The sequence below is a fragment of the Corythoichthys intestinalis genome, chromosome 9, assembly GCF_030265065.1.
Source record: "Corythoichthys intestinalis isolate RoL2023-P3 chromosome 9, ASM3026506v1, whole genome shotgun sequence".
Classification (NCBI taxonomy): Eukaryota; Metazoa; Chordata; class Actinopteri; order Syngnathiformes; family Syngnathidae; genus Corythoichthys; species Corythoichthys intestinalis.
In genome coordinates, this window is record NC_080403.1 from 48,034,935 (window position 1) to 48,055,451 (window position 20,517).

At 39.4% G+C, this 20,517-nt stretch overlaps 1 protein-coding gene across 2 annotated transcripts in view; it reads left to right on the plus strand.

Annotated features, from left to right (window-relative positions):
• Positions 1–20,517, plus strand: part of LOC130921718 (histone deacetylase 7-like) — a 114,728-nt gene that overhangs the window by 20,368 nt on the left and 73,843 nt on the right. For both annotated transcript variants that reach the window (XM_057845943.1, XM_057845941.1), the window contains 2 exons: positions 18,620–18,801; positions 18,952–19,039. In XM_057845943.1, coding sequence (XP_057701926.1) covers positions 18,670–18,801; positions 18,952–19,039 — 220 coding nt within the window. In that variant the 5' untranslated portion in view covers positions 18,620–18,669. The remainder of the gene's footprint in view (positions 1–18,619; positions 18,802–18,951; positions 19,040–20,517) is intronic.

Here is a 20,517-nt window from a genome sequence, read left to right on the forward strand (position 1 = left end):
CGCTGGCGTGTCACTCCCCCAGCTGAACTTGTCAGCGCTGACGAGTTCAGGTGGGGTGGGGGACCTACCCACACAGTTGCTAACCGTCATATGCTATTCTTTAGCCAAATTCCTTAGCCTGGATTCGTGACGTTATTACTATTCAGCCCTCACACAGCCGCTAGAAACAGAAATGTCATTTAATCCATCTGCAGGCGACTGGGAGATCATGATTTTATGACACTGTGCAGGAGTGCGCTGGTCCTCATGGAAAACGCAATCTTCCTTAAAGCAAAACAGTACCGCTTTTGTCCACAGGCGTCGCTAAAATCAACCAAAGCTGAAAGGTTACCTAATGTTGCTTTAAGGATCCGGGGATCAATGATACTGGCCCATGCTACAGTGATATGAAAATTTCTCCCATTTTTGCATAAAATCACCTTCAAATGTGATCTGATCGTCAAAATCACACACATGAAAATACAGAGTTTGCTTTAACTAAAACCATCGAAACATTTATAGGTTTTCATATTTTAATGAGGATAGCATACAAACAATGACAGAAGGGGGAAAAAATGAATAAGTAAGGAGACTTAAAGAGCAATTGAAACCAATTTTTACCAAGCAATTTAAGTCAGGCGTGTGCTGATGAGTGGTTTGAAGCTGCCCTGCCTACTACAAAACACACACCTGGTAAGAATCATCTTGATGAGAAGCATTGTCTGATCTGCATCGTGGCTGTCTGTCTGAAAACCTGCAATCAAGGATTATTGATTTGCACAAAGCTGGGAAAGGATACAAAACCATCTCTAAAAGTCTGGATGTTCATCAATCGACAGAGAACTTGTCTACAAATGGAGAGAGTTTGGCACTGTTGCTTCTCTCCCAAGGAGTGGCCGTCCACCAAAGATGACGCCAAGAGTTCAGCGCAGAATACTCAGAGAAGTAAAAAAGAACCCTAGCGTGTCTGCTAAAGACTTGCAGAAATCACTGGCACAGTCCAATATCTTTGTGCACACATCAGCTGTATGTAAAACAATGGCCAAGAATGGTTTTCATGGGAGAACTCCACAGAGGAAGCCACTGCTGTCTTAGAAAAAAATAATTGTAGCTCATTTAATGTTTGCAAAAAGGCACTTGGACACTCCACAGCAGTTTTGGCAAAATATTTTGAGGACTGATGAAACCAAATTTGAATTGTTTTAGAGTAACACACAACGTCATGTGTGGAGGAAAAAAGGAACAGCTCACCAACATCAACACCTCATCCCCACCGTGAAGCATGGTAAAGGGAGCATCATGATTTGGGGCTGTTTTGCTTCCTCAGGGCCTGGACAACTTGAGATCATTAATGGAAGAATGAATTCATAAGTTTATCAGGATGTTTTGCAGAAAAACCCAAGGCCGTTTTTCAAACAGTTGAAGCTAAAAAGAGGATGGATGCTTCAACAAGACAATGATCCAAAACACAGGGGTAAATCAACTTCATTTCATAAGAACAAAATACACGTTCTGGAGTGGCCAAGTCAAAGTCCAGACTTGAACCCGATTGAGATGCTGTGGCATGACCGTGATTTATGCCAGACATCCCAGGAATTTGACTGAACTACAGCAGTTTTGTAGAGAAGAATAGGCCAAGATTAGTCCTGATCGATGTGCCAGACTGATCTACAGCTACAGGAAGCGTCTGGTTGAAGTTATTGCTGTCAAAAGGAGGGGAGGGCACAAAATATTCAAATGTGATGGTTCACTTAATTATTTTCCCCTTCAGTGTAATTTGCATACTATCCTCAATAAAATATGAAAATCTATAATTGTTTGGCTGGTTTTAGTTAAAGCGCTTTTTTTTCATCAGTGTGATTTTGACAAAGAGCAGATCACATTTGATGGCGATTTTATGCAAAAATGTGAGAAATTCCAAAAGGTTCAGATACGTTTTCATACAACTTTATGTAAGTTTCAAGACGATCGGTGCACGAATGACGGAGGAGTAGAACTGCAAATATTACACAATGTTAAAAAATGTGAACGCTAAATAACACAAAATCGCTAATATTGTGATTTTTTTTCTTTTTCTTTTTCTGCCCATAATAAAATTGGAATGTTTTCTGCTAGGCAACAGCTGTTTGGTTGTGTGATGTCAGACATGCAGCTGTGTTGAATGTGTTTACATTATTATGACAAAAGCTTTCACATGTCACATCCTATAAGCCTCTGAAAATGAAAATATGCACATTATGTATTTCTAACGTGAAGTAATGCGCACCCGCTTGGCAATCATTTGTGGAATAATGCTACGTTGTGTCCCTCTTTGGATGGATGAGGTCATCGTTTGGGTGCTATTACAAAGATTCGGGTTACATTACTTTTGTGTTGTCGTCGTTCAAGGATTTGACACCACTGCCTCTCGAGTTTCCCAGATCATGTGTTCCTCTGTTTATCTCTCATTAATAGAAGATATCATTAGTGCTTTGAAAGGCTTGAGACAGTATCTGCCTGTGTGTGTGAAAGCCAGGATTGGAATAATAACCAGCTTTTTTATTGAACACCATGGTGTCACCTTACTTGAACTGTTTTCCTTTTAACTTTACAAGTTAGGGGCGTTTCTTTGAAAATGCCTTATGTGGCTGAAGAAATTAAATCTGGCCTTAGTGTTGTTAGAGCACATACAGTAAAACAGTGTTTTAGTGACCTTTAATGGATGTATCGGATACAATCAATTACTGTACTCTACTATTTTTAATACACTTCTGCTGCTGATTTAGGCACGAAAATGGATTTGTAGGACTTTTTATGCTGGACCAGTTTTTCTGTACAGCTGGGGACTTTGGTCGACTGCCTGTTTGGTAGTTTGTATTGTGATCAGGGCATAGGCGAGCTGAGCGGTTGCCTGGGACGTCATCTAGTGAAGGGGGTGCTAAATTGCTTTGAGGGGAAAAAAAATACTTTGGAAAAAAAAATCTCATGCGACACTTCCCGAACATTTTACCTATCAAGTACATTTCAAAATGTAACGTATGACCAAATATATGCGATTTCAGACCTGAATCTGATTAGCAGCTATTTTGCGACAATAGCGAAGATAGGAGGAATATTTCGCACTTACATTATGTAAGCAGATGCACTTCATGACTAATGACAAATAATGGCAGGTGATTATATCAAAGGGCATTCAGACTCATGGTTTCAGAACAAAACTAAAATTATCATATAAAAGCAAACTAAATAGTATACCTAGCAATTCATGAAACAACTGGAACAGTAACTGAAGAAATAATTCGCAGCGAACATGAGCTATGAACGTTATTTACAGCGGCGCATTGCATGCTGGGAGGCATGAGGCACTAGTGGCAGTATGTTGTATGCCAACAGTGTTAGCAGCAGCTGGCAGCAGAAGTTGTCTGTCTCTCCGAAGGGAAATGAGGGATTACATTGAGCAGTGATGGCCAAATGCAGCTTCTTGAAGCAACGATTCTTTACGTCAATTGATTCACTGGTGGTTCGTTTGCTCTATGGCGCTATTAAGTGGTCTTGAAGTCCAAGAGGTGAACACGGTTGAGAGTTCTATGGCTATTTGTTTAAGAAAATGATATGAATGTGCTTGGGTTACTAAGTGAACAAAGCGCCTTGAAAGGTGGAAAAGCGCTATATAAGTATAACGCCAAATATAACACCAAAAAAGTGAAACAAGCGCTATAAGTATGTTATATTACTGTGTTTTTCAGACTATAAGCCGCCCGCCGCCAAATTTGACACGAAAATGGCGTTTGTTCATAGATAAACCGCACTGGACTATAAGCTGCAGCTGTCCTCACTGTATTATGGGATAGTTATACCACAAGATATTGACTGATAACACTTTATTTGACACCGGCATCATAACAACAAAGAAACCACCATGAAGCCTTGAACCAATTGGCTGCAAAGCTTCATTGCTTCAAAAAGCTTCATTTGGCCATCACTGCTCCTTTGGGGGAGACAGTCAATCTCTGCTGCCACCTGCTGTCAACACTGTTGTCATTCAACATGCCTCATAGCATGCATTGCAGCACTACAGATGAAAATAACAATAAAAATTCATGTTCTGTGCAAATGATTTCTTCAGTTATTGTTCCATTTGTTTCATTAATTGCTAGTTATGGTATTTAGTAACGGTTCATTTGATAGGGGTGCCATAAGACTGTCATAAGGCCCTCATAATTATGACGTGACACTGCCATGAGCATTAATGAATGCTTATGACAGATGTCATGGGTGTCATGGGTGTCATTCGGCAATTTAGCTCACTTTTTGATGAATGTAAAAGATCCGAGCTGGACATAAATGGAAGTAAAAAATGACCAAAATAATCACAATGGCATTCGATTTAAAAATGTCGTTATGCTTTAGCTTTGGATGCGGCAATATTTTACGTCGCAGTTCTACTTTCTCCTCTGTGGTTACTGTTCGTCAATGTTTCTTGTTAAATGTTGGATACATAGATGTGTCCTAAATGTCTTGGTAAGATAAGGAATGATTTGGTGGGACATCTGACTCATGTTTCTATGGCTGTGGGTTCAAATCTGGACTCTAAGTTTGCATCTTACCCTTTTGCCTCTTACTGCTTGTCAAAACCAATCGTAACCAAAGTTAAAGTGCCATTTTAGGAATTTTTTTTACCTCACAGGACAGTATTGCCTTTGAATCATAAAACAACAAAAACAGTAACAATTCGGCTTGAAGTGTGCATCTTTCTTTTTCTGGTAAAGCAACTAGATTGTTACAAAGTTATTTGAAAGGCCGAACACTCCAAGTGGTTGTGTAATTGGTATTTTAGGAACTACAGCACTGGAAAAGGTTCTGTGCTGTTGGAAATTTGTCATTAAAATTGTGTTATTTTTTTGTTATTCATCGTAATTAACGTGTTGCAATTCCAAATTTTATTTACATGTCGTACACTGTAGAACCCATTAATTTGTGTCCTTCTATACCCCGTTGGCAATGTCCTCATGGCTCAGTTGCTGCAACAAATTGTGATTTCCCCCTGTTAAAATGCTGACCTCACCAATGATATTTTCTTATTTTTCACCACTAGAATATAAAATCAATCATTTGTCATGACAATACGGATATGAACTCTTGAGATTTTTTATCAGTTCTTACCATGTATTACCATGAAATTCAAATTGACATGAATTGGGAAGGAACCTGTAGTCAAAGGGTAGCTCCTGCTTTATATACTTTAAATGTCACTGTTCAAGCTAATTTAACTCCATTTGTGCTGATCCATAAAAACACAAAATTTCCTTGTATTATCGCCTAAAAGAGTGCTGACAGGCTTTGTCATCCTCAGTTGTAATTGTTACTCCGCATTGTTACCTGTTCCAAATTAATTTGTTCACATGCCTTAGTAAACCTAGGCTGAGTGCCAATGACCTAGATAGATATTGCAAGGTATCCATTGAGAGGTGTACATTTAATTGCATCGTTTTCCCAGGAAATAACCTTTACAAGTCTCCAGTGTTTGCCAACGTAATCCGTAGCGGCGTGCTGACAATAAGCACAGTGTTCTGGAGTCCTGGACTAGCCACAGCCCGAGATCACATTTCCTCTTTCTGATTTAAGATCAACTCATATGACTGTGATGCACTCCTCAAAACACCGAAATAGGACTACTTGTGTGTTGTGTGCGGGAAACAAGATGAGTAGATGAGCAATAACAACACAATTAAAACAAAGTCAGCAGCTTTTTGTGTTTATGTGAAAGCCTAGACAGGTAAAACTTCATCTCAGTGAAAATAAAGGGGTTCGATCATGAATCAAAATGGCTCAAATATGCTTTTCTCATTTTGCGTGCAGGTTGCAAAAGGTTGAAAAACAGTTGACAACATGGGCATGCATGTTGTAGACACACAGTAAATGATACCGCTGCATGCAACTGGTGAAAATGTGCACTTTGCTGGAGAAGTGTCAAAAAATAGGGGGGGATATGTATATATAATGTATGTACATTTTTTTATTAAATTGAGACTGGTTTTATAGTTCTTGTGTTTTCAGGTCCTAATGGAAACAAATGGCCCAAATGACAGTTTTCATTCACCAGAGGCGGTGTTGTCACAGATTACTCGTAAAAATTATTGAATTACTGATTACGCCTCAAAAATTAAACTCGTTACTTTACTGATTACTTTATTATAGGGCTGTCAAAATTATCGCGTTAACGGGCTGTAATTATTTTTTTTTAATTAATCACGTTAAAATATTTGACACATTTAACGCACATGCCCCGCTCAAACAGATTAAAATGACAGCACAGTGTAATGTCCACTTGTTACTTGTGTTTTTCTTTGTTTTGTCACCCTGTGCTGGCGCTTGGGTGCGACTGATTATGGGTTTCAGCACCATGAATGAGCATTGTGTAATTATTGACATTAACAATGGCGAGCTACTAGTTTATTTTTTGATTGAAAATTTTACAAATTTTATTAAAACGAAAACATTAAGAGGGGTTTTAATATAAAATTTCTATAACTTGAACAAACATTTGTCTTTTAAGAACTACAAGTATTTCTATCCATGCATCGCTTTAACTGAATGTTAATAATGTTAATGCCATCTTGTTGATTTATTGTTATAATAAACAAATACAGTACTTATGTACCGCATATTGAATGCATCCGTCTTGTGTCTTATCTTTCCATTCCAACAATAATTTACAGAAACATATGGCATATTTTATAGATGGTTTGAATTGCGATTAATTACGATTAAATAATTTTAAAGCCGTAATTAACTCGATTAAAAATTTTAATCGTTGGACAGCCCTACTTTATTATCATAGTAACTAAGTTACTTTAAATGTAATTGATCGGCTACTTTTTAACATTTTTTCTCCCTTTGCTGCCTCAACATAAGAATGACAACAGAAAAATGTCATCACATGTAACTGACTTTCCAATTATTGATTAATTATTAATTTTCACATAAACCTTAATCTTCGAGTTAGCGGGGGTTAAATTAGTCGATGGTGTTGATTTTAACCATCACTGACTTGCGCTAGCTTAGCCACTCCGGAGTCCTGAAACCAACAAATAACTGACAAACTGCATGGAATTTGTTGAAATCAACTCCATCAATTAATTAACCCCCTGCTAACTCAAAGATTAAGCCTAATGTCAAAAACTCTGAACTCCGGATTAGAGTTTAGGGTTAACAGCATATCAATGCCAATGTAAAACAATGCAAATTAACTGCACAATAATAAACAACACGAAGGTGGGGGCGGGCGCGAATGTGTGCGATCAACCCGGAAGTACGCCGTACACACACAGTCAATTTGGCCACAAAACGTGGCAGCAACTAAGTACTATACACTCAGTCAGACTTACAACAAATTCCAAAGATGCTAAACGAACACTTCACCTCACGGCATAAATGTGCAACGCGAATATGATGTAAACAATGCTCTCCGACCACACACCGTCGCAACAGCCAGCTACAAAATGATCGCGTATGTAGCGGCTCCAACCTATCGCTGGAACCCTCCAGAATGAAAGAAAAATACTAGCGTTCATTCATGAAAGCACACAGAACAACGTTCCCTCCCACATCTTATCAGGTGGCTGCACCCGCTCGAATGTGCGTCCTCGCTCCACACAGCTTTCTCAGTCCCAAAACACTTAGCTCGTGTGACTCGAGACCAAAACAGGAAGCAACTATGAATGGTTACTATGGAAACAAACGCGTAGTAAGAACCTTTCCAACATTTTCAATTCAAAATGCTCTTCATACATGACTTCATACATGAGGCAATAACAAAATCGTAACTCACAGACACTAAGAAAACTTTAATCAGATTACTAACAGATTAGTGAAAACACTGATCAGAGGTGGTTAGATTAGCCAAAAATGTTACTCAAGAATGGTGTAACTTCAAAATAATATTACTCAAGTAAAAGTAGTCATCCAAAAAATTTACTTATGGTACTGTACAATAACAACAGTTCTTATAGATGACGTGCTGAGAAGAAAAAAAATGCATTGCTTGGAAAAAAATCTAACATTTTAAGCAGTTACTCATTATGTTCCTCAATTCTTGAGTACTCTTTTCACTTTTTTACTTGTACTTGATGACATGACCATACTAGGGCAAAAAATTCATAAAAGTAATTGAATTCCGACTTGAAAAATCTACAGAAATGAAACATCACCCGTCCAAAGAGCATGAGTGCCGTCTAGTGGAATAAAACATATGTCCTATCATGAAATTAGAAAGATCGTATCTCTGGGTTTCCATGGTCTATTGGTGCCAAATAACAACTAGGATAGACATTGAAATCCACGGTTTCGAATGAGATCGTTTATTTTTACGGTGCTTTGAAGATGCTACGTGATTGAACAGGCCGATGAGACATAGGGCTTCCGACTGAAGCTTGTGTGTGGTCATGTGACTCTATTGTTACGTGTGATTGGTACCGTATTTTTTGGACTATAAGTCGCATCTGAGTATAAGTCGCACCAGCCATAAAATGCCCAACGAAGAGGAAAAAAACATATAAGTCGCACCAGAGTATAAGTCGCATTTTGTGGGGAAATTTACTTGATAAAATCCAACACATAGAACAGATATGTCATCTTGAAAGGCAATTTAATATAAAAATACAATAGAGAACAACATGCTGAATAAGTGTACAATAAGACGTTACATGATGCATGAACAACGAAATGCGAATATACTGTCCTCACATGGACGCTACGGCTCGGTCCTGGCTGTACAGCGAGCTAAACTCCCAAATGACGATGCTGGAAGTTCGTATAATTTGCTGAATCAATTTCGTCCTCGATACCAAACAGGTTCGCATCAACGTAAGTAAATGATAATTAGGTGGTATCACAGCAATGACACAAACGGTTAGCATGCGTTCGCTAGCATTAGCACATCGTTCAAACAACCACACAACTGGCTTTAAGAGTCCGATCGCGGGTGGAAAACACACAACAACAACAGAAAAGATGATACACACAAGCATTGCCTCTGTAGAGATATTTTACAAGCATAAACAATGAACGTAGGTTCGCAGCCATGTCTCTCTGTCATATCTGTATGCCTTCTCAGTTCTTTTTTCATTCCAGCATCTGATTCAGCTGGATGGGCGGGGCCGTTGCAACACACCTGTGGCGCATTTGGAGCGCTCATTATTTAAGGACTCCGGCCACAGTCTGCGAGTGTCGGACTATTGCTTGTTTGCTTGCTACTTGCCTTGCTTACCGCCTGTGTGTTCATCGTCAGCCTTCGAGTTTCCCGACGTTCTACGGTCGTATTTTGGTTTGGTCATCTTTACACTAGTGCTCTTTTGGGCTTGGTAGTTAGATTCTTGTACTGTTATATTCATGCATTTTTCGCGTGCTCCCTTTGTTGTACTGTATTATTATACTCGCGTTTATTGGCGTGCTCTCTCAGTTTGTTATATCCGCATTTTTCGCATGCTCCCTTTGTTGTACTTTATTATTACACTCGCGTTTATTGGCGTGCTCTCTCAGTTTGTTAAACCCGCATTTTTGGCGTGCTCCTTTTGTTGTACTTATTAAATACAAACGTTCTCTATTTCTGTTTCTTGGTCTGTGATTTGGATCCGCCTCAACGGCTTGCCGTTCACAACACTCTCTCTCTCTCCCTCTCACCGACTCGCTCAGAGACGCTACGTAGCTGTCAGTCTTCTTCTGGCGTGTGAGCACTCTTTTTCGTATAAACAAGTGCGAGTGCGCCCCCACGTGGGCGTCAAAGGACCACAAACTGAAAGCATGTATTTCAATATAAAAAAGTCAATAATACAATTGAGCACACATTGCCAAAGGCAGAAAGTGAACGTGGCCATAGCTATTAAGAGTCATTCAGATAACTATAGCATAAACATGCTAACAAGTTTACCAAACTATCAATGTCACTCCAAAGCACCAAAATAACATGTGAAATGATATCATAAATAATCTCACACATAAGTCGCTCCTGAGTATAAGTCGCACCCCCAGCCAAACTATGATAAAAACTGTGACTTATAGTCCGAGAAATACGGTATTAGGGATTATTGTTGCAACGTCTCATTGGTGAACCTGTTCTTCATTGTCTCGGTACCCCCTGTCTGTCTATATAAACCCCCTGTTTTTGTGTAGTCTGATCGTCATCCATGTGCGTGACGCTTTCCAGTGTGCTGTCACGTCACGTTGCCCTAGTAAGTTTCTTTTGACCCTGGTTTTTTTATTTGTTACTTGGTCTCTTATTTTGCCAGGAGTAGTTTGTTTCAGTGAACAACTTTATTTTATTTTATTTTATTTTTTTTTTTTTTTTAAACCTGTCCTGTTCAGCTGTTTGACACAGAGAATGGAAGTCTAAGTGCCCGGATTCTGAACAGTTTTAATGTTTCACATTGAGAGTCTGACATACTCCCATTGTGATCATTCAAAATACCTTTTTATTATGACAAAGCAGCGAACAGGAAGGGATTATGGGGGGACAGAAGAAAAGAAATACAAGAGAAGAAGGAAAAGAAACACATACACAAACAACAACTAGAAATACTTTGAACATCTAAACTAGTTACTAATATGCTGGTGCTATCGTCAGCGAGATGTATTTCCGGTTTACACCATGTGGGGGCCTATTGGCCAGTGAAAGCGGAGAATGGGGGTGGGGGTGTCTATAAGCTAAGTGATTGAAAGGGGTAGAGTGTACACAAATCAGTTCTGTGATCTAGAACCCAGTAATCGTGTGAATCTCTTATGAGTGTAAGCCCGTTGGCGACCAACCCTACGCCGCCGAACAACTTTATTTTAAATAAATCCTTTTTAAATTTTCACCAGTTCCCCTGATTGTGCCTCGTGTTTACACGCACATGGGTCCATTCCACGTCCGCTTGTCAGCCCCCCACCATAACAACACGTGATTCTTAACACTTAGAACATTCTTTATTTGTGCCTTTATGCTAACACGTACACCTATTATTTCAGGATATTTGTAATCAATTGTGTGGGTAAAATTCACACAACCACATGGGGAGGAAGCTGCAGTTGCTTTTAATGCACTTGATACCATACGGCGGAAAACACTCAGGTGACTTGAAGTTCCGCTCTGAGACCCCCAATTTAGCCAACTTTAAAAATTTTCCGATATGGATGTGTGATACATCATTGGAAAGCTTAAAATCTCAATTTTCTGGGGGAATAAAAATTTTGAACAAGAGGCCAAAAAAGTTCTTTAAACAGCAAAACCCCATCTGGAGGCGAGAGCACGTGAGAGCAGGATTACAGACGCCATGACTTTAATAAGATATTATTGAGTGCTGACCTTATTTTGATCCAAAAACTCCATATAGCATGAATCACTGAGTGTCAAGACACAGCTGTGAATGGCCACAGCTGGATTTTTGGGGGATTTTATGGGTGAAACATGGTAATTTAACAGGGGTCGCGATGCAGAAATCGCAGACATCATGGAGTGGTCGAGAGTTTCTTTTTCATATATTTACCCTTTTAAACTTTTTTTTCAATTTTTTTTTGCTTGGGTCGATTATTTATCATCTAAAATATCGGAGAAAATGCGACAGTAACAAAAAAAATACAATTAAGCGATAGTTATGAGGTAGATATCCGTGACTTTTTTACAGACGCCATGTTTTTCATTGTGACATAATTTGTTTAAAAGTTTAAAATATGCGGGTGAATAATTTTTTTAAGTTTTTTTTTTTAAACGAAATATGAGACATCAATTAATGATTCCAAGCTAAAAACGACAGACATTTTGAATAATAAATATAATTAATTACCTTCGTTTTACGGCTAGGTTGAAACAAAAGCGGTTGGGCGAACGTCTGTAAACGGGGGCTTTCAGGGTAAAACGGACAAATTAAAAATAGTTTGGGGGCTTCATGCGCCATGAATCTGCTATGGCAGCATATTGACATGTTGTTCTATCAAACACAACAGTTGTTTTGGCTTCAAATACAGCAGTTTCTTTTAAAGAGGAGTGCAAGAGCAGAAACTGCTATTTCAGTCTTGTCTGTGTTTTCCGCCATACACTCATAACAAATGCACTGTGCACTGCTATTAATACGTCACCACACGCACTTGCATGATAGTACGCTGTAGCGTGTGCACAACAGGTGACGCTAAAAATACGCAACGATGGCTGCATGTACTAAAACATGCACTTAGGAATATAGGTGCCCCATCAAATGAAACAAACGTCTTCTATTAAGGCTTCTATTAATACATTGACACACACCATTGCTGATGCACATGGACATTCAACTGTTGCAAACACAAAGACCTGCTGTGTACACTCAAAAGAAGCAACTGCAAACTATTAATATCTTGGCAGGCCCGGGGTGGACACACACAAAAACACACACTTATGGATACACGTATTTAGGGATTGATACTCCAGCTGCTCGGAAGCAGAGGGACTGAATGTCCCCAACAGTTGTGCATTCCTCTTAACGTCAGGACTGGGGGTAGGGCGGGAAACCGAGGGATAGGTGGCAAGTTGGAACAACTGCTAAAAGTGGGCATTATCGGAACATGTGCAAAGCCAATAGGATACAAGAGCTGTATTCATTCGGAAATAAAATTTTTATGATCATGAAATCACTGATGATGTTGTGGTGCATTCCCCTGACATCCGTGGGTTCGTTTCCCACTCATTGATGTGAATGGTTGTCTGTCTCCGTATGTTAGGGTGACCAAACGTCCTCTTTTGCCCGGACAAGTCCTACTTTCACGTAATGTCCTCGTGGTCCGGGCGGGTTTTATAAATTCATAAAAATGTCCGGTTTTTATGATTTTTTAAATGATTTTTCACGGGACCAATTTGAAGGGAATCCCTCCGACCGCTGGGTGGCAGCAGTTGACATGGCTCCTACGAGAATGGAGGGAAGTAGTAGTTCTTCTTGTTTTTGTTGGCAGTTTACCCCTATCATGAGGCATTACCGCCATCTACTGGGTTGACGATTTGGCCACGAAGCCTGAAGTTTTTTTTTTTTTTTTTTTTAATGATAAATACGTATATAATGGCAACTGTTGACTTCTGTCGGAGCTTTGACTGTAAAATCCCGTTTGGTGTCGCATTGGCGCGCTGCCGATGATTGTAAACTTTTATAGCAAAGTTTGATTTATGCCTCAGCTAGCTATCAGTAAGCTAAACCGCGCTAGGCATTATGGGAAACGTAGTTTTGAACTGCTACGTTTAGAAACATGCTGATTGAATAGTTTGTCAGTTTATTTCGGTTTTTGTTTGTGTGCAATCTAGAACATTGAATGAGAACATCAATTGAATGGGAATAACAATTTGTCAAGGACAATTGTCATGATAGTAATTTATAAAAATGTTTAGTTGGCACATAGCCTACTATGTGTATGTGTATTGACTGGACTACATTTCTATGGGTCTCCATTATATATATATATATATATATATATATATATTTTTTTTTTTTTTTTTTTTTTCAAAGTCATTATTTATTTTTTTTCAAACTGCATTTTTCCATCCAGAGTGAGGGGGCACACTTTAAATATATTAAAGTGATATAGGCATCTTTGAGTGAACTTCGAGTAAAATTCAAGTATCTTGAGGCCGGGCTGAGGCTGGGCTGAGTGTCCTCTTTTTTAGAAATCAAAATATGGTCACCCTACCGTATGTGCTTGTGATCGAGAACCAATTCAGGGTGTAGTCAGTCTTTCACCTCGTGACCCCTGAGCAAGATAAACCTTATAGGAAATGGATGAATAGAATTTGCAGGTGCACCCAATGCAGTGATGTACTAAATGGACTGTTTGTGCATATGTCATCATATCACTTCTTATATATTTTCACTGCCTGGTTGCTCATTGAGTCAAAACCTCAAGTATGATGCAGTGCAGACTGTATGCACACAAATAGTAACTGTCACTTAACCTAAAACGTGACTTAGTCACTGAACTCCATCCAATAACAAAGTGGCATTCGCCTCAACCCAACAATAAACAAAGCCAAAGTTACAGGCCGCAAAATGGATATAAATACAGCTGACAGACATCTGCACTCCGAGCAATGCGCCAATAAATCTATTCAACCAAAATAGCAGCTTCTGCTTGCCGAAATGAACCAAGAGGATGTTATGGTGCGGACTAACTTTAGATACAGGAAGTGTCTATGTGGTGGGGTGTGTATGTGCGTGGCTTGCAGAAGGCCGAGAGAAAGAGGATGGATGGTTGTGAAACAAATATGCCATTACAGAAACCAGAAGTTTGTCTCCTGTTTATTTTTAGCACCACAATGCTCAAAATGAGAAGTCAGAGAAACACATAGATCATTTCTAGATGGACTTCTGTAATTTATGAAAGACTTGATTTCTTTTCATGTATATTATTTTAGCCGTGGTTTGCAACTGTTTAGAACTGCACCGCAACAAAGTGGTAGGATGTTTTTTTAGTCCAGCAAATGCACATAGGCTACGTTCATACTACAGGTCTTAATGCACGAATCCGATTTTTTTGTGTTTTTCCGACTCGAGTGAGGCATTAACTTGACGGTCTGAACGTGATAAGTCGCATAGAACTGGACCATTTCAAATCCGATCTGGGCCACATTTTTCCAGACTGTAGCGGCGGTCTGTGCTGTCCAGTCTCTCAAATCGGAATTCATGCAGCAATTACGTCATCAAAAAGCGAGAGAGACGCTATGGTAGCGGTGCAGCTGTGCGTCATTAGCGCCTAGCTTGCCTTGAACACGGCTTTTAGGAAGGGTCGGACTTGACAACAGTCATAAAAAAAATACAAATGGGTTGAGGATAAGCCTGAGAACGATCGGTTTTCTGTCTGCTCCATATAAGCAATATTTCAACATTGCTTACATGGCCGAGAGTCGGGGCAAACTGCCCGTACGTGCGTGTGACGTGCACGGACAGTGTGTGCATGCTATCGATCAATATACTTTGAATATAAACCTAAACTGGGATTATTTATGTCTGTTATTTGTGTCCTCTTTTTAACAAGCAAAATATGATATCCCTGGAATGACGGATGATAGCCAGCATGTGTGGTCATTTGTTTTGATGGTTCTGCGCATGCGGGTCGGCTTGCTCAGCATGTGTCGGACTGCGAATTAGTGCGCATGCGTGATACTTGAACGGTCTCAATGGACAAAGGCAGTCTGAACGGGCACGCCAAAAAAACAAATATGGCAAAAAATCGGATTCGTGCATTAAGACCTGTAGTATGAACGTAGCCATATTGGAATGTGAAATGAATAGCTTATTGAGCATTTATCAAAATAAGTGTAATGCATTCACTGTAGTGTCCTGTAAGTTTATACACTGGGGCAAATAAGTACTTAGTCAACCACTAATCGTGCAAGTTCTCCCACTTGAGAATATTAGAGAGGCCTGTAATTGTCAACATGGGTAAACCTCGACCATGAGAGACAGAATTTGGGAGAAAAAAAAACTGAAAATCACATTGTTTGATTTTTAAATAATTTATTTGCAAATCATGGTGGAAAATAAGTATTTGGTCAATACCAAAAGTTCATCTCAATACTTTGCTATGTACCCTTTGTTGGCAATAACGAAGGCCAGACGTTTTCTGTAACTCTTCACAAGCTTTTCACACACTGTTGCTGGTATTTTGACCCATTCTTCCATGCAGATCTCCTCTAGAGCAGTGATATTTTGGGGCTGTTGTTGGGCAACACGGACTTTCGACTCCCTCCACAGATTTTCTATGGGGTTGAGATCTGGAGACTGGCTAGGCCACTCCAGGACCTTGAAATGCTTCTTACGAAGCCACTCCTTTGTTGCCCTGGCTGTGTGTTAAGGATTATTGTCATGCTGACCCAGCCACATCTCATCTTCAATGCCCTTGCTGATCGAAGGAGATTTTCACTCAAAATATCTCGATACTGTATATGGCCCCATTCATTCTTTCCTTTACACAGATCAGTCGTGCTGGTCCCTTTGCAGATAAACAGCCCCAAAGCATGATGTTTCCACCCCCATGCTTCACATGGGTATGGTGTTCTTCGGATGCAATTCAGTATTCTTTCTCCTCCAAACACGAGAACCTGTGTTTCTACCAAAAAGTTCTATTTTGGTTTCATCTGACCATAACACATTCTCCCAGTCCTCTTCTGGATCATCCAAATGCTCTCCAGCGAACCGCAGACGGGCCTGGACGTGTACTTTCTTCAGCACGGGGACACGTCTGGCAGTGCATTGACGTCTGAGTGCTCCTCTATGGAAGCATTATTGAATGACAGTCCATCCAGACCCAACACTGCCAGCAGAGGGCAGTGTATCCTCCACCATTAAACAAAATACAATACTTTTGGACTTGTTGGAAAGCTATTTTGCATTTTTAAAAGGGTTAATACCGAATTCCGACTACGCCGCCAACGTAGGAACGGAACTCGTTAGTAACCCGGAGACTACCTGTAGACCACAAAACAATAAATAGGAAGTGTGTTTTCTCCACTAGAGGGCATTCGTGCTCTTTGGATGGGTGATGTTCCTTTTTTGTAGACTTTTTAGTTGTAATTTGATGTTTTGGGGCATTTTTATGGCCTAATATGGTCATATAACAGGTTATAGTATGTAAGCAATTACAATGTTACTTATTATTTGAGTGATGTTTTCACTGAATACTTTTTTACTCGTACTTTAGTACATTTTTTAGAAGGCTATTTTTACTTGAGTAATATTGTACTAAAGTCACGCTACTCGAAGTTGAGTAAAAGTTTCGGCTACTCCAGCCACCTCTGCCTGTAATCTTCATAACTCCTTTTACGATTCAGCGGTATATCTCATTTGACCTGCTGGTTTATAACGGCCTGGGAGAGATTTTTTTTCAAGCCTGAAACACCCTGACGCAGATTATTATTTCACTGTGAGTCAGTCATACTGTTGGGAATTGAGCCTAAATCAAGTTGCATGTGATTGTGAAACATAATGCCTATGGGGAAAGACATTTACTGGAACCTTTGGAGGTTAACGTTGTACTGTTATCCATTGGTAGTATCATGGCATCAATTCCTGTTCCCAGATGCCCTCCGATTACTTAATGGTCAGTCCAGGGTGTAGGATAGGATGCTGTGTTTTGGACTGTTTTGTTTTACATTGAAGATTGATTTTGTGGAATATTAATTAAATCATTTTTTATTCCTGGTTTTAGCTTCTATAATGATATATTATCAACCATTAAATGTCAGTATAGTATCCCTGATGTAAAATGTTAATAAGCAAGATAATTTGACAAAACTATATGTAGGCTCAGATAATGTCCTGAACTTTCCATAAACTCATGTTAAACCTTTAAAAGTCAACTACAGTAGTTGCACCCAAGTAAGTACTCCATTTTGCATACAATTGCCTTAAGATTGATCAATTCTGCCAATAAATATTTTCTTATTAATCATTTCAATCATTTTTAGGTTTCTTTGATGGCTTCAGTCATAATCTGTTTCTCAGTCATGTTCAACTCTGTATCCATTTATTCTTTTAAAGGAATCCACGGATAGAAAGACTTGTAGTTCTTAAAAGATAAACGATATTATGAGTTCAAATAATTGGATATTGAAACCCTCTTGATATTTTCGTTTGTATACAATTTGTAAAATGTGTATAACTAGTCGGTCACCATTTTTGCTGACGTCGCAGGGCGGTGACGTGACATGGTTACGCTGCTGGGCTTCCAGAGTGTGACTCTAGCAACATAAACATGTCATCTGTTCAACTCTTTCAATTTGAACCCGAGAGGAACATTAATGACAGCACTGTCGATATTTTACAAAACGAGCAGCAAAAGCAACATGAACAGGAAAGACTGGATGAGATGTGACGAGAGTATGAAAAAAAAAAGGTGGTCTGCCAAAATTTGCTACACCAGCGAAACGTTCTACAAGAAATTGCCTCAGAAATACTTTTTGCATGCATTTCCCTCTTATACTTTGAACCATTGTCTTTTTTGTGGTAGCTTTAGAGCAGAGTGTTGATCTGTTGACTACATTACTCACGTAGCGTATTTAAACCATCTTTATTTGATATAACTACATTTAAGTATTTTCTTAAGATATTTTTAAGTACGTTCTGCCTCTACGCATCTAAACAAAACAAATTGAAAGTGCACAGTAGTACTTTGGGTGTCAAATTCGCCTCATGTTGAACATTTCGCCAATGTAGGACATTTTGGCAGGACAACGGTAGTATTTGTCGAGTGACAGTGACAATCTACATCATCACCCCGAGCGTCCATTGCAGGTGTAAAAACATGGCAGCCTCCTTAGGTCAAAACATGTACTAAATTTGATAGATTTTTAAATCAATGGCAATATTTTATGTGTTTCTAATGACATTTTAGTAAAAGAGAACAATTGTGGCTTATTAGAGCCTACAAGTCTTTAAGCCCAAGGTTCCCTTTAAACACTGAAGTCCGGTAGCCTCACAAACCCATTTCTCATCCTATTTCATTGATCAAGTACTTGATCTCACTTTTTCCATCATGTCAAGTAGCAATCAATTAAAGTATCCTAATGCTTATTTACTCCTTTGATTCTACCGTATGTATAATACATCATTTTCCTGTTTGCTCATTCCAAAAATTAATGACTTCCTTATTTTTATTTTGTAAAACTCCACAGTGGATGCCATCAGCCAAGGTCTTTCATTACCCAAAAGTGGGGAGCAGTCCATGGACCTAAGTGTCTCCCAGAGGCTGGTTCATCCAGGCCGAGATTCGGCTATGCTGGCCCCCCAGTGTCCCTTATTCTTGGGACCCTTTACCTCTCAGCACTGTTCCCAGTTTTCCTACAAACAGCTGCAGGTATGTAAACATGCACCATATCGGAACTGTAGATGTATTCTCTCATTTGCAAACAAAAATTAACAGTCATTAATGGTATAGAGGAGCATGTTTTTGTAGTTGCAGTTGTAGCACTTTAGCGTCTCTGGTTTCATCGTTTTCTTTTTACAGCGTAACACTGAAAAAAGCCAACGTGAGATGGAAGCGGAGGAACAAAATGAGCTACAGCAGCTGATACGAAAGAGTAAAAATGAACAAAGTGAGTATCTAATGTACAATATTTATTCATATGGTCCATTATATTCTTGCAAGATTGTTGACATTTCCTTTATCTGAGTCATATATCACTGTATTTGCCAATAAAACGGGGATTTCCTGCAGTCATGTAACCATTATGCGCTCAGATTCCAAGGAAATTGCATTTAAGCAAAAGTACGTCATACCAGCCAGTTGTTTCAGTAAACCATACTCCCCCAAAGAAAATGGGTAGTAACCATGAACACAAACTTTTGATGTTACCATTTGTATATCATGCCATTTGTCAATGTTCAGAAGGCACGTATTTATTCATTTCCTCAATTTCAATGTTGAGTAGTAGGGAACTGTGAGTTGTAAATTATACAAGGAAACCAAGAACGGCAGTATGAGTTGGCTCTAGTGACGGGATCTGTCGTTCACTTGAGTAAACGAATCCATTCCGGTTCGTTCAGTAAAAAGATTCGTTCAAACAAATCGTTCAACGAATCGTTCGCCCGCCTCATCTCCCTCCCTGCCCAAATGAATCGTTCGGTTAGTGAACGGGAGGTTACGTTGCCGAACGACTCACCAAAGACCGCTTCGCAGTATAGACCCTACCCACCGACGTCACAAAATCACGTGATCGCTGTATTGTTCCGCCCCATTGTCCGTCATTTTGTGTCTGTATTATCAATGGTCTCAATTGATCGAGCAATTTATAATGCATTTCATGGAAGACCCGGTGCTTTCGGATGCCGTAAACTCACTGGATGTGTTGCATAAAAGGCGTTAGGTGGAAAAGCTTCAGTTTATCCATATTTGATGCCTAAATCGATGTTTTTCGACCCGCTGTCTTCGCCGTCTTTGCCTGACATCTGCTAGCTACCCTGATATTTACAACTATCTTGTCCACATAAAATCAGCTTATTCTCACGAAAGTTTGAAAAACTTTAAGAGCTTGGAGGCTTATAAATACTTCGTTGCTGGTTGGGTGAAACAGGTCCTCGTCCACGAAAATTCGGCAGGAATCTATCTTGTGCTTGGAAAGGTGAGTTACGAAATTTTCAATTCAAAATCTTTTGTTCTTGCTAACATCCACTGTCAAGTCTAATGTATTTCATGTCATTTGTCAATGGAGCTAGGGCTTTTAATGTTTATATGGTTTAGCGATAGCACTCTCACTACATACATACATGTATGTTGTCGGCGATTAGCCTAGCAATGATCTTAATTGTGGTTGTCAGCCCAAACCCCTCTAAATATATATTAAATGCATCTTACCAGATATAAAATGAATACTACATAATCTATGGTAATCGTTTGGAGCCCAGTTTTCTCGTCGAATTGCAGCAGCCCATCTCGCTCTCCTCAACGGGTCTCTCGGAATCCGGTAGAATTTCAAGTCTCTCCGTCTATCTTCTCTGTTATTGCAACCGACCGCCACACACGCCTTCACCATTTTGATTATTAATGTTAACGAGTAGAAAAACACGCCGTAAA